Source organism: Phocoena sinus, chromosome 14 (assembly GCF_008692025.1).
Source record: "Phocoena sinus isolate mPhoSin1 chromosome 14, mPhoSin1.pri, whole genome shotgun sequence".
NCBI classification, from domain to species: Eukaryota; Metazoa; Chordata; class Mammalia; order Artiodactyla; family Phocoenidae; genus Phocoena; species Phocoena sinus.
Genome location: NC_045776.1, coordinates 59,893,769 through 59,909,417, shown reverse-complemented (window position 1 = coordinate 59,909,417; position 15,649 = coordinate 59,893,769). Strand labels below are relative to the sequence as shown.

General features: G+C 45.0%; 1 protein-coding gene across 13 annotated transcripts in view; it reads right to left on the bottom strand.

The window, feature by feature from the left end:
* RAB31 (RAB31, member RAS oncogene family) overlaps positions 1 to 15,649 on the bottom strand; it is a 111,801-nt gene that overhangs the window by 57,721 nt on the left and 38,431 nt on the right. For all 13 annotated transcript variants that reach the window (XR_004345392.1, XR_004345391.1, XR_004345390.1 and 10 more), the window contains exons 2-3: positions 13,190 to 13,269; positions 8,990 to 9,071 (exon numbers count right to left, since the gene is read on the bottom strand). Coding sequence is in view for 7 of the 13 variants with exons in the window: in XM_032602761.1 (XP_032458652.1) it covers positions 8,990 to 9,071; positions 13,190 to 13,269 (162 nt within the window). In the remaining 6 variants the exon portion in view is untranslated. The remainder of the gene's footprint in view (positions 1 to 8,989; positions 9,072 to 13,189; positions 13,270 to 15,649) is intronic.

Sequence of the window (15,649 nt, the reverse complement as noted above, 5' to 3'; positions counted from 1 at the left end):
TAAAGGCACACAGGGTGAGGTCCCTCTCAGAGGACACTCCTCTGTCCCCGTGTAGACACGACCTGCTCTCTGCCCCAGGTTGCTTCAGAGTCACAGAGGGAAACTGGCCTCAACCCAAGCGGCACAGACCATCCCCACAATTAGAAGCCACTTAGGGTGTCACATCCCAGACTAGATACACACAGTAAAAGCGCAGCTATCGAAGCATCTTCATCTAGAGGAGTCACATCCCTCCACAGGACAGGGAGATGCCCTCTGGGGAACAAAGGAAGATAGTGGCGTCTGTCATGATGGGGAGGATGCAGAGGGCAAGGGGCTGGGTCCCTTTCAGACCAGCTCAGGGCTGAGACTCCCGCCCCCCACTCCTGGATCCCCACTCCCCATCCCCTTCCCCACTTACAGTGTCCCATCCCACTGGCCGAGGGCAGAGACGTTTACAGTGTTTCCCGAAGGATTTATTATTTTGTACATGGACGTGTCCTTCCTCTTGCTCTCCTGTCAGCAGCATCTCCGACACACAGGAGGGCAATTCTGCACCTAAAGTCCTATTTTCCTAAATGACACCAACACCCACACACTGAACAACCCTGGGGACCAGGTCTATGAGCAGCTAGCTCTGTCCCCTCTCCCACACCACTGTCAGGCTCTTTTCCTGTAGTTTCTGCCGCCAGATAACTGCCCCTCTTGGGCTGGACCACTTTTAACTAAAGGAGACTCCTGGGGCTTCTTCTAAGAGGAGCTGCTAAAAAAGAATGAAATAATGTCATGTGCAGTAATGTGGATGGACCTAGAGACTGTCATAGAGAGTGAAGTCAGTCAAGACAAAGACAGGTATCACGTGATAGTCCTTATATGTGGAAACTCAAAAAAATGGTACAAACCATTTATTTATAAAACATAGAGTCACAGGTGTAGAAAACAAACTTATGGTTACCAGGGAGGGAAAGCGGAGGGGAGGGACAAATTGGAAGACTGGGATTGACATATAAACACTACCATATATAAAACAGATAACTAATGAGAACCTACTGTATAGCACAGGGAACTCTACTCAACGCTTTGTAATGGCCTATATGGGAAAAGAATCTAAAAAAGAGTGGATCTATGTATAACTCATTCACTTTGCAGTACAATAGAAACTAACACAACATTTTAAATCAACTCTACTCCAATAAAAATTTTAAAAAATAAAAATAAAAATAAATAAATAAATAAGAGGAGCTGCTGTGACCCGGCCCCGTCGACAGCTGTTGATCTCATATTAATAGCACACAGCACATCTGCAGGTTTCTAAGCTCTTCTTCCCACAAAACCTTCATCCAGTTTTCCTTTCTGGGAGCGTTCTTGGTGGGTGATGGAGCGAGGGGGTAGTTCCCTTATTCGGACCTCGATTCACACTGTGACAGCACTGTTCTCTGGGGGAGGGGGGTGCATGTACTCTATCTCCTCCCACTGAAGAGAGACCCCCATGGAAGTTTGCGAGGAGGCGCCCCAGGGTGGAGCGCCCCCAGCAGTGCTCCAAGTGTGTGCTCCGCGCTGGGTGCTGGGCCTCTCTTTCCAGGGGCTGCAAGGCGAGCGGGGGAGAAAACAAAGAGCAGCTCATTTGGAGCCTGTAAGAGGCCTCTTTCTTCAAGGATTCCTGAAGGTCAAAATTTCCTCTTACTGTAGCTGCAGCCTATGAATAGTGAACCACTTTCCTGACCATGGACTCCAGGGCCCTGAGAAAGAAGGAACGAGAGCAGACAGGTTTCTTTTGATGTTTGTAAACGAGCCTGAACTTGACCTCAGATACTTGCTGTCTTCAGTTCTCTTTTCCTTCTCAAGGACCCATTCAGACCCAGCAGTGAGGCCACGGCATTCCCAGCTGCATCCCAGCACCCGACCTCCAATCACCTAAGTTTCCAAATGATGGGACACTGGTAGGTGCTGGCAGAATTCAGCCGCAGTAGGGGAACTAGCAGTACCGCTAACCAGCCCGGGCACCCAAGTCTTCACAACTGCACCCATGAAGCCGTCAGCTCCTGGGGCCTCAGTGGCTTTTCCTTCTTCAGGCACCCGGGGCTCAAGGAAAACCCCCGACAGAAGGGGCAGGTAAAGATTAAACAAACCCGGGTGGTGCCAATATAGCTCTTTAGTATATCTTTTCTGGAATCTTTTAAATCTCTCACAATTGGGGAAAAAAAAAAAGTCTGTGCGCTTACTAGGAAAGTGACCATAAGCCTTTTGAATCAATGGGTTTCAGAATATTATCGCATTATCATTAGCAGTATGTATTAAGTCATAAAGTCTGGTCTTGGGTTAGATAATATTGCTGAAATAAAACTAAATCAGCTGCAAATACTACTACTTTGACGACTGATTCCTTCTTTTAAAAAAATATATTTAGTCAAACAGCATAAATTTCAAGTCTAATAATGGTTTGGTACATTGTAAGTGATAACTTCACAAATATGACCTTGTTTATGGTACTACATGAATTTACTACAGGGACCACATTTAAACATTTAAAAAGTTTAATACTTTATTCAACATTTTTTTCTTTAGGTACTACTGTGAGGTCAAGACTGCACTTCCAAATCACGAGTAATCTCCAAAAAGATGGAAGACAGCGTGAAACTCACTTATCACTTATAATTTAAAGGCTTAAGGAGTAGGCAACCTCAAATTCACTATGGATTCAATACAATCCCTATCAAAATCCTAACTGGAGTTTTTTTGATGAACATTTACAAGCTGATCCTACAATTCATGTGCAAATGCAAGGGACCCAGAAGAGCCAAAAGAACCTTGAAAAAGAAATACAAAGTTGGAGGACTCATACTTCCCAATTCCAAAGCTTACTACAAAGCGACAGGAAAATTTTAGATCAAAGGAATAGGACTGAGAGTCAGGAATTAAACCCTCACACGTGTGGCCAACTGATCTTCAACAGAGGTGCCAAGACAACTAACTGGGCAAAGAATAGTCTTCTCAATTGTGTGTATGATACTGACATACAAAGAATGAGGCTGAATTCCCTTCTTACCAAGATACACAAAAAGTAACAACAAATGATCAGAGAGCTAAATGTAAGAACTAAGACTATAAAACTCTCAGACGAACATACAGGAGTAAATCCAGTGACCCTGAGTTAGGCAAAGACAAGTGTTGGAGAAAATGTGGAGAGACTGGAACCTCATGCATTGCTGGTAGGAATATAAAACGGTGCAACCACTTTGGAAAACAGCTTGGCAGCTCCTCAGAATGCTAAACTTAAGAGTCACAACCAATTTCACCCCTAGATACATACCCAAGAGATTTTTTAAAATGCATCTGCACAAAGCCTTGTACAAGAATGTTCACAGCATTATTTATTCATAAAAGCCAAAAAGTGTAAACAACCCAAACGTCCATCGACTGATGGATGGATAAACAAAATGTAGTAATCCATACGATGGAACATAAACAGCCGTAAGGAGGAAGTACTGACCCAGCTACAACACAGATGAACCTTGATGACATTATGCTCAGTGAAAGAAGACAGTCAGAAAACCCACAGACTGCATGAGTCCATTTATATGAAATGTCCAGCTTAGGAAAACCTAGAGACTGAAATTAGCCGAGGGCTGGGGGATTTGAGGGGAGGCTATTTTTCAGTCTGTATGTGTGTTCTTCAATTTCATCCTTAAAAAGCATAAAACAATGAGCTTGATTTCAGAAGCCAGTCTATCCAACTTCAGATGTTTGCAGAGGACTGGAGAGTTTTTATGCTAATAACGGAATCATCAACTTGCCTTTGTGGAGCCTGTGACTGTGGTTCATTTGAAACCAAAATTACACAAATGCAACCGTTACGGCTCAGGCAGTCTACTAGGAAAGACAGACAGCTATAACACTGACTCTAACCAAATGAAACAAAAGAATAAGATGAGGGCTTCCCTGGTGGCGCAGTGGTTAAGAACCCGCCTGCCAATGCAGGGGACACGGGTTCGAGCTCTGGTCCGGGAAGATCCCACATGCCGTGGAGGAACTAAGCCCGTGCGCCACAACTACTGAGCCTGTGCACTTAGAGCCCGCGAGCCACAACTACTGAAGCCCGCGTGCCACAACTACTGAAGCCTGCACACCTAGAGCCCGTGCTCTGCAACAAGAGAAGCCACCACAATGAGAAGCCTGCGCACCGCAACAAAGAGTAGCCCCCGCTCGCCGCAACTAGAGAAAGCCCACGTGCAGCAACAAAGACCCAACACAGCCAAAAATAAATTTAATTAATTAATTAATTTTTTAAAAAAGAATAAGATGATGCTAATATTTTTCCAGGTTAGATTCTTAAAATAATGCTGCTCTGATGGATCAGACCAAGAGAAGGAAGCCTGACATTTTCCCAAGATACTGACATTTTCAATGGCGTTATTCTATAGATTGTGATTGTGTTTTAAAGCAGGCACAGAAGGATCTAGAAGCACACATCTAGAAAGTGAAGGTTGCATCTCACATTGTGATATTTAATAGCAATGAGGATATGCTGGTCCCCAGTTTAAGTGAAAAAACAAAGGACACTCGGAGGGAAGGAATGATGTGTTGATACCGTGGGACAGAAGTCTCATCTGCCCTCACAAATTCTGACGATGGGACGACAGACCTGGGCAGATAAGTTCCTTTCTCTTCCCGGGGTTCTCCCTGAGCTGCAGCTCCTGAGTGCATCCTTCTAGGGGCTTTGCTCACCTACTGCTGGTCCTCCTCACAGATCAGCATGGAGCGGAAACCAGCACCCATGTGAACAGGGCAGGGTGGAAACCCCAAAAGCTCCCACCGAGCTCCAACACGGGCACTCTTCCCTCGCAACACCCCTCTGGGGAGCAGCAAAGTAAACGCACAAATCTGGAAAATGGTAATCTGTTAACAAATTGGATTCAACAATCAATTGGAAATGGTTACATTTCTTTTAAACCATTTTTCTTACAGAGGCACTCAGTGGATTACCATTTGCCATTGAAAGAACTAGAGGATGCCCATCATATATGGCTGAACTAAAAGCAAAATTAAGACAACATATCAAGAAAGAATGCACTCTTACACCCAGACAAAACTCTAGTTTGAAAAGATACATGCACCCCTATGTTCATAGCAGCACTATTCACAATAGCCAAGACATGGAAACAACCTAAATGTCCATCAACAGAGGAATGGATAAAGAAGATGTGGTACATATATACAATGGAATATTATTCAGCCACAAAAAAGAATGAAATAATGCCATTTGCAGCAACATGGATGGACCTAGAGATGATCATACTAAATCAAGTCAGAAAGAGAAAGCCAAATACCACATGATATCACTTATATGTGAAATCTAAAGTACGACACAAATGAACATATCTATGGAACAGAAACACACTCACAGACAGAGAGAACAGACTTGTGGTTGCCAATGGGGGGTGGGCAGGGAAGGACTGGGAGTTTGGGATTAGCAGAGGCAAACTCCTATATATAGGATGGATAAACAACAAGGTCCTACTGTACAGCACAGGGACCTATATTCAATATCCTGTGATAAACTGTAATGGAAAAGAATATACATATGTATAAGTGAGTCACTTTGCTATACAGCAGAAATCAACACAACACTGTAAATCAACTATACTTCAATAAAATTTAAAACAAAAAAAGAATGAATGCACTCTTATACAAGGACAGGAGAACCGGGATCCCTTTACATCTTCAGTGCCCAGAGGGAAAAATAAACTTTCAAGAGTACGAATCTGTGCCACACGTATAATGCAGGATTAGTACCGGCAGGAAGTAGCGCATCGACGGAAGTGCCATGTGTGCCAGGCAGACACAGACTTGCTCTAATTTTGAGAAATTAACATATGCAAAGCACTGCACTCAGCAGTCTCCCTCCTTGAGGACACAGAAATCTGTCTTGATATTGTCAACTCATAAATCCAAAGAGACTGGGTTTGTTTAGCGTTGTGAAAACTAAGGAGAACAGCAGCAGATTTCTATGAAGATAAGGAGGAAAAATAAAACGCACTGGACTCCAGCAATTAATGAGAGAACCAACAGCACTCTGCACCAGCAACAGCAAGGAATTTATTTTTAGCTCAAACACGAGGGAACGTCATTACGAGCACGATTAAGTCCCGCAACGAGCTGCCGAAACGACTGAAAGACTGCCATCCTTGAGAGACAGGGGACCGCACAGGGGGACCACAGACAAGGTCAGCCGGGAGTCACACACCTGCCCTTCGAGGGTCAGAGGGATCGGACAACCAAGAGTCCGGGTGGATACGGCTCACTCGCTCTCCACAAACTGGATTCACCTGAAGTTACCACCCAAACCCCATCCCTCTTCCCTGAAGTATAAAGAAAATCACTAGTACGGAGGTGTGCCTTGCACTTACAAGGCTAACACTTTTCAAATTATAGGCACAGTAATATAGTCACAGGTGTCTATAACCTCTAAGAGTCAAATTTTAGAAAAGCAATTAGAAGAATTAAAAATACAGTCATATGAAAAAAATTTTATTGCTATGTTGCTTTGAGATGCTAAGTGGGCCAGACTCCAAACTAAAAGAGTCACTTTAGAGCCAAATTTCATCAAAAGCAATCGACCCCTTGAATATTTTATTGGAATAAGTAAGTAAATGTCAAATGTCCTGTTTAGATTATACAGAAATCTCCCTTTAAGGACACTATTATCAAGTGAAAACGGCAGATTATAAAGACTCATGATCCCATTGATATGAAATTATCAGCACACACAGTGAGCTATCTGAAGGATGGTCACCTAATGTCAACAGTGGAAATATGTGGGGGTTGGGATTTTGGATAATTTCACTTTCAACTGTATGGTTTTGTATGATTTTTCTATCATAACAGAACTATAAAGCACAGGACCCAGACTGCTGGATTCAAATTTCAGCTTTACACCTTATTAGCTGTGTGATCTTGAGAAAGTTACTTAACCTCTCTGTGCCTGGGTGACCTCCCCTGTAAATGGAGATAAAGACAGTCCCCAGCTCAGAGTGTTGTGAGCAGGCTAAATGCATTGGTGCACAGAAGGCACTCAGCACAGGGCTGGAGCACAACAAGCCCTCAGGACACGGCAGCCGGCGGTAGAAGCCACAGTGCTGCCAGATCTACGTAAAATTGACTTATTACACTCAATAAAAGCAGCTGCAAAAGCAACTATTTCATGGGCAAAAGTAAAAAGGGGAGCAAGAAAACCTCACTGCTTAAGTTTAAATAACAACCCCTCAAACTCCCAAAACAAAAAACTAGCAGATCTACTACAGAGAACACACAAGTACATGCAGAAGAGGTCCCTAAGAAGACATTTCCCCTGGAATCCATCCCCCTCACTTCAGGAAACAGAGAGAAAGAGGGGCCCCAGGCAGCAGCTTCATACGTGCATATCTGCACTCTCAATTCCAGAGAGAAATAGAAGACATTCTAATGAGGTTAGCATTGTAGGACAGAAGATTCGTCCCAATTAAAAGAAAATCTCTGAAACACCTTAATCTACAAACGCTGGAATGTTCATTTTAAGAGTGGATTTATAGAAAATGAAAATTATATAAACACACGCTTGATTTGTTAGGAGCTGATGATGAAAAATGATGGATTATCCTGAACCCCGGATTCTCTTTCTTTGAGAGGGAGACGGTCCACAGAATCGATAAGTGAATTCAGTGGTGTATTAGAGGCTGGTAAGGGCTATGGAGAAAAATGGGGTGGGGAGGGCGGGGAGGAAGTGCTGACATTCTAGGCAGGGTGGGCAGAGAAGGTGACGTCTGAGCTGGGACCAGATCAGGGGAAGTTCAACCTGTCACTCCACGATCACAAGCTCTGGTGAAAGTTTTGATCAGGCTGAAAACTCTCGTTGAAGACGAGTTTTGAAGTATCGGTTACCGCTGTGTTCACTTCTCCTGGCCACCCCTCTCAACTTTGATAACATACGCTCTACTTACTACACACATTCTCTGTTCTAGACAGTCTGCTGGTGTTTGTTATGTCACTTTTTAACATCTAAAGATGTGAGGTTCTTGAGTAATCTTCTCCATAAATATCTTCAGCAAAGAAAAAGAATCAGGAATAAGAAAGCAGTCATCTGCTGTTTCTGGTAACCCAATGTCCATTGCCCTGTTTCCGAGCAAGAGAACCCAGACTTTCCTCAGGGAACAAAGCCCGTCCGGCTCCCAGCCAGCAGGGTTCAGGCGCAGCTGAACGTAGCCCTCACCTCCACGGGTAAGTGTACTGCCTGGCCCCACCAGCAGGGGTGCCACAGCCCCCGAGCACATGACCAGGTGGAGGAGGACCCCAGGGGCAGGTCTGGGAAGAGGCGCCTGCTTCCTGGGGTTGCTGATGAGGCCTCCTTGCCACCCTCGTGGAAGGGAAGCTGGTGGGTCAGCCTAAAAATGAAGTCAATTTAAAGGTAAGCAAGCCAAGGACTTCCGTGGTGGCGCAGTGGTTAAGAATCCGCCTGCCAATGCAGGGGACACGGGTTCGAGCCCTGCTCTGGGAAGATCCCACATGCCGCGGAGCAAGGAAGCCCGTGCGCCACAACTACTGAAGCCTGCGCACCTAGAGCCCGTGCTCTGCAGCAAGAGAAGCCACTGCAACGAGAAGCCCTCGCACCGCAATGAAGAGTAGCCCCTGCTCGCCACTAGAGAAAGCCCGCACGCAACAATGAAGACCCAGTGCAGCCAAAAACATTAATTAAAAATAAATAAAATAAAGGTAAGCAAGCCAAGAAAACTGAATAGAGACGGACGCCCTGGACAGCACGTTGGCGGGAATGGAACTCAGCCTCACCCAAAGATGATTTTGCCCCCTTCTTTTTCTCATAGCTGAAGAGTACATTTCCTTTTTTGCTTAAATTATGTCAAGCTGGGTTTCTATCACTAGCAACCAGTAGTCTTGCCAAATACAAAGAAACGGTTGGTCGCTGGCATTTTTTCCCCCCAGGATTTTCCCTAGAAAGCCAGTAGCAGCACGTTCTTACCCGTTCCTGACCAGCAGTGTCCCAGATGAGGAATTTATGAAGTTCATTTCCACAAGGCACTGTTTTGGTCATAAAAGATGCCCTGAAAAAGAAAACCGACATCTCCACGTTACCAATCACCCCTACAACCTTCACGAAGACTCCTGTTTCCGGCAAGTGAAGGTGGAGCCTCTGCAGGACTCCAGAAGCTCTCCTCTCAGGGGTCACGGAAAGGAAAGAAGGGCTGTGGAGTCCTGTGACCAAAAAAAATATTCTGCATTTTCTGTTAGTACAAGGAGGGTTTAGCAGGGGAGAAGGCAAAGAATGCATTCAAAACACTGTTTCCAAAACATTTATCTTCAATTGTTCTAAGATATCATGCCTGAAATCAGGAAAGAAAATAAAACCTTAGATTTTAAAAACATATTATCACCACAGTGAAGAGTGAAAAAGCAGCTGGTATTCGGGCATTTGACAGTGTGGGCCCTGCAGAGGTGCAAACAGTGGCGTATACTCCCTGCTCTATGAATCCAGCACTGGTAGCAATGATTAGAATACTGTATCTCATTCCCATCCTGCTTGCCTAAGCGCAGGGATAAAGATGGGTAGCTTAAGAAACATTTGCTTTCGCCAAGAAAAAGGAAGGATTTGAAATCCTCAGTAGATAACGAAACACTTGGTATTTTCTTTTTTGCATAGTTCCTCTTAAAGCTTTTTCTTTGTGCTCAGGAAAGATGTAAAAATCCTTGTACTGGATAAAGCTTCCCATTCATTAAAAAATAGCAAGCCTCTCCAATCCTGTGACAGCCAGACACGAGGAGCCTCCTGATGTGATGGGATTAGTACACGCATCACCTGGGCAGCATTCCAGGCAAAAATGTTTAATCTGAATTTAATCATGAGGAAGCAATCGGGCAAATCTGGAATGGGGAACATTCTACCAGACAACGGCCTGAACGCTCGGAATAAGTCAGTGTCATGAAAAGCAAACAAAACAAAAGGCAGGGGAATTGTTCTAGATTAAGAGAAAGAGACAAAACAACCAAATGCACTGTATGGACCGAGACTGGACCCTGGAGACCCTGGATTAGGAGGAAAAGCGCTTCAAAAGACATTTTGAGGACAACTGGAGAAATTTAAATTTAGACTACATGTCAGATATTATCATTGAATCGAACTAACTTTCTAGGTACAATAATGGTATCCTCCTCATGTTCTCCTTAGGAGATGCACACCGGAGTCTGCAGGGGAAACATGTCAGGGCGTCTCTCACTTTCATGGACCCCGCAGGCCCTCCTGGTCCGGTGCAGAGTCCAGCCCTGCGACCAACCACTCAGCACTCAGCCCAGTAATATTTCCTCAATTTCCACTCCTTTCCCCCAAGACTAAGAGGCAAACTACAGAAGTCCCAGGGAGAAAGGTATTCGGCCCTGCAATTCCCATACTGTTCCCACAACATACACACACACCAAGGTTAATAGTTGTAATTATCAACATGCAATTGTACTAAGTGGAAATTCTAAGTATTTTTCTAAGTGATATGACCTAATATGATCAATATCGCATCTGCCCCATGACATTTCATTTCTTTAAGGGTTCTTAAACTATACATCCCAGATTACCGGTCAGAGCAAATATATTCCAAAAATAAAAATATCTTTACTACTTTTCTCATTATAAAAGCAATATAAGTATTTCACAAAAAAGAAATTCAAAAAATGAAAATAAAGCAGGAAAGTAAAATCAACTGTAATTTCACTACCTAGCCACAATCACTGCTAATAAGTTGGTATGATCTTTTCACAACTTTTACCCCCAAACTGGTGATACATAAATTTTGTTTTTCCTCCACTTTACATATTGTGGACATCTTTCAATTTCTATGAATATAGATCAACATCATTATCTAAAGGGACTGCATATTACATACCATGTTATGGATGTAAGTTCATCTTCATCACCTATTTTTCACTATTATGACAATAGTTACATGAATATTGTTGTACCTAAACCTTTGTGTCCTTGTACACTATTCTTTGGACTTAATTCTTAAAAGCATATATTCTCCACGTTGCTACGTTCACCAAACGGTGGGTTGTACCAACCTGTATGCCCACCGCAGTGTATGAGATGACCTTTTCCCCAACCAAGAATCTTTCAAATCTTTCAGGATGACACATAGAAAATGGTATCTCATTCCTGTTTTTGTTATAGTTATCATAAGTCTGGACATCATTTTAGTGTTCACTGTTCACTTGTTTTGCTTTTGTGAATCTTTAGTTCGTGACCTTTTCCCACTTTTCAGTTGGGATGTTCATCCCTTTCTTATGTACTTTTTGAGTATTTTACACCAACCTTTTGTAACAGTATATTTTAAAAAATATTCTTCCAGTTAAATCTTTGCCCTTTAACTTGGCTTATGGATTTTTTCCAAAAACGCTTTTTAAAATTTTATGTGGACAGCTATATCAATATTTTGTCTCAGTACTTATTTTTGGTTTTGTTTCTACTTTGATGTAAGCAGACTTTCATTCATTTTTCAATATATTCTAGGCAATGGGATAAATAATACAGCAACTCTGCCCGTAACAAGTTCTCAGGCTTAGAAAACTAAGTGTGTGCCTTTAAAATCTTAGACTTTACTAACTGGGGAAAAAAAAAAAAAAATCCAGGCCAACCCCTTCACTTTACAGATAAGAGGCGGGTAAATCTGAGACCTAGTTTGCTCACCTGTGAAACAGGTCCCAAATCTATTCTGCATAATCTACGGGCTGTTGTAGGGTCAAATGAGGAAATGATAGGTGTGAAATCCCCACCTTGGTACACAGTAAGCCCGTGAGGAACAGCTCTAGTCACAGTAGTAACGAGTATCATATATATATGTACGTATATACCTATACGTGCAGACACACTGCACACACACGCGCGTACATGCACACATGCACACACCCCTCTCTGTCCCTGATTTCCTGCCACTAGGAGAAAGACTATATCACTATGTGAAATGAAGACTGGCAACCACTGGTCTTTTGGTTGTTTGGGGTTTTTTTTCAGCCTCCTTGCTAGCTTACGACTTCAGACTCTCAGGCATTGTCTCTTCCCTCTAGCTGCCTTCTTGAGCCATGAGAGTGAGCAATGCTGAACTGACTTCGTTCCCTGCGGGAAGCAAAGTCTGGCGGAGAAGCTAACACAATTTCCTTGTAAAGGTCGAAATAGAAAGGGAGGTGCACACACACGTCTGTTCAGGACGCCGACAATCTGCCTGAACAGCAGCCAGGGTTTTTTATGAGTCACAGGACGATAAGGATGAACTTTCGCTGCTGAAACGCTGCCCTTTCACAGCCTTCGGTCTTTCCCCAGCACAGCGATCACAGTGGGAGGGAGGTGGACTCCCAGAGGACTCACTTGTTGTGAGTCAGAAGTTTGCTGTGTGCCCGCCATGAATTTTCTCCACTTACGGCTGATGGAGACCATCGCCCTGTCCTCATCAATCCTACCCAGTTCCCCAAATTTATACACACATTGTTTCTCTGCTGAGGAAGACCAAACCTTGCTCTCTGCAGAGAGCATGCTGTCTTCAGGGAGAAAACTAAGCCAGGCCAAGTTCTACGACAGTGAAATATCAGGCACCTGCAAAACCGCACAGCAAAAGCGCATCTGGCAAAGGCGTCCGTAAGGAAAGGGGAAAATGGAACAGGAAAACGCTCCTACATTCCAAGGTCGGGGTCTGGGGTGAGCAATCCTCCCCTCGCCTCCCAAGCGTTAGAAAGGAGATGCTGACATTGGATTAAGCCAGGAAAGGAAAATCAATCTGCCCACAGGCTGTGCAGACAGCTCTGCAGTGAGTGGATGCGTTCCCGGTTTCCCCGCAGGCGAAGTCAAAGCAGAACCCAAAGCAGAACCCTCAGGGATTTGCCCCAAGTCTCGACTTCCATCTGGAAATAAAGCCAGCATGATTTGCAGAATAATGCTCTTGGAGATCAAGGAAATGGCCTTAGGCTGCAGTGTGAGGAGGCTGGTTGGGGGGATGGAGGGGATTGACAGGGACAGTAAGACTGGACACACTGCCTAAAAGGTCCCTGAATTTCTGTCCAAGTCTTTACAGTTGGGATTGGTTCTCACTGGCTGGGATGAAACCACTTGAAGGCTCAGACACAGAATGACCTCTCTGAGCGCTTAGAAAGGAGGAAAGGTGAATTAGAAGAACAGATGAGAACTCACCCAATGGTTGGGCTGATGTTGTGGTCAAAGTGATCCTGGACAAAGCGACACACGATGCTCGATTTCCCAACACCGGTGTCCTGGAAGAGGAAGAGAACACAGCCGTGAAGATCAAAGCCGCCGATTCTGACGGAGTCTAAACAGAACCCAGGACACGGGAGCTTACTTCCAGTTGGTGGGAAGGGGGATATTTTCCTCTATTTCATACCAGCATTTCAACAATGAAATCGTATTGCTTTCATAAAATGAAAAGAAGTATGGTAAAAATGAGTTTAAGAAACATGTCCCATCTATACGCGGTAACTAACCTAGAATTGGTATGTTCACAGTACATTTATTTCCAGAAATTTGGAAATTTTTGGAGGGGTCTAAGACATATGGCAATGCATCACATTGTTTTGCTAGAAATAGAATTGATTTTGTTCAAAACTTTAGCACTCTAAAAAGATGTAACCTATTTTTCTAGGTATCGCCCTGTAAAAATGATGAATTCTAATTATTGCATTTCTAACATTTTCTCTCTAGAATCTGATGGCTGCATAAGAACCTCCAGTTTTGCTCAATTATATAAAGGTCGCATCTCAGCTCTTTCTCTGTTAAATAATTCTTTAAAGCTGATTAGGATAGGGGTCCAGTTACAGACTGGAACTAGGACACATGCGTTTTTCTGCAGTCCCTTCCAAAACACTTGGTCAATAGGTTCAAGGAATACAAAACACAAATTCACAAGGTCAAAGAGATGGGAGAAGAGACAACCATCAGACCAGTGATGACAGCGAGAAGCAGTGTTGGGGGAGGGGGTGTCACTGGAGCCAAAGGGCCTGCAGGGAGGAGAGCAAGTCAGTCCACGCCCACATTCCCTGAAGGTATCAAGAGCTGGAGGGTGACGCTGGAATCAGAATCAGGTGAAAAGCTGCACAAAATAACACCCTGGGCGCCCCAGGCACATAACCAGGGGAGGGACATTCCATGAGGACCCAGGAGGCTGACTCTCCAGGAACTGTGTATCAGCGACCGGCTGGCTCGGGACTCCACATGCAACTCAGGGGGCCCCGGCGCTACTGCCCTGGCCTGTGGGACCCCAGATGGAAGAGGCGAGGGTGCCCCTCTGGGGAAGAGGAAAACCCTGCAGACCCTTGATATGTGGTGTCCCCCAACTACAGGCCACGTGTGCACCCACCCACAAGCCCCCGTGCAAACAAAGCTTTGGGAATGCATTTTAATCTTTTAAAAAGAAAGGCTCAGCTAAGAAATACCAGACACTTATACCCACAAAAAAAAGTGCAGGATGCAATTTTAGCAGATCATTCAGAAAGTTAAGAGGGACCCCTCAGAAATTAAAAATCCGATGGTAGAAGTGGAAATTTCAAAGGAAGAGTTACAAGGTGAAGTCGAGAGATTTTCCAGAAAGCAGGGGAAGGAGAGCAAAGCAACTGCCCCAGCTGCCAGCAGCTGTGCTTTGAGAGCGGCCGCAGGGTGCGCTGAAAAGTCCTGTTGCCCTGCTCTGAGGGCATCACGTAGACTCGAGATGGATAGTGAAAGGGAAACGAGACACATTTAGCCCAAGAAGGAAAAAACATACGGATACACTTCTCTTAAAAATATAACGTTAGGGCTTCCCCGGTGGCGCGGTGGTTGAGAGTTCGCCTGCCGATGCAGGGGACACGGGTTCGTGCCCCGGTCCAGGAAGATCCCACATGCCGCGGAGCGGCTGGGCCCGTGAGCCATGGCCGCTGAGCCTGCGTGTCCGGAGCCTGTGCTTCGCAACAGGAGAGGCCCGCGTGCCGAAAAATAAATAAATAAATAACGTTAAAAGCCTACAGATCAAGGAGAAAACGCTGAAACTCAGATAAAGGTGTTTTTCTCTAGACACTGAAATATGAAATGAGATTTGAAACACCACTGCCTGTCTGAACTACGGGCATGCCCTTTCGTTCCTACATTCAGGGGGTCATTCCAGCAAACCTGGGGTGAGAGGGCTGTGGGCTCAGGATCCTCATCAGAAAGTCAGTGTCCAGAAGGCGTCAGCTCCCGGTGCACGCGGCCTGCGCTGGTCCCGAGCCCCAGGGAAAGCGCACCAAGCACTGTCTCTCTGCAGTGTAGGCAACGCTGTGCGGAGCTCAGAGAGGTGAGGACAGAATGGAAACATCAGCTCCTCTGACTCCAAATCAATGCCACTGCTATTTCTGAGCTGCACCTTCGGGAGGGATTACAGCTAATATTCCTCACTTCCCCCAAACCACAAGGCCCTCCTTCCCATCTCAGCTGCTCTTAAAGCCCCCGTGGATGAGCACACCCTTGCCATCCTGCGGTCCTCGCAGCCCCGGAGACACTGGACACGGAAGAACTTGGCTGCCACCCAGGCAGCCCTCCTTCCCAGCTGGGACGACGGCCCCTTGACAGCCTCCGCCCAGCAGCAGGGAGCTTGCCCTCTAAGGGAGGGGCTGGCTCCAGGGCTCC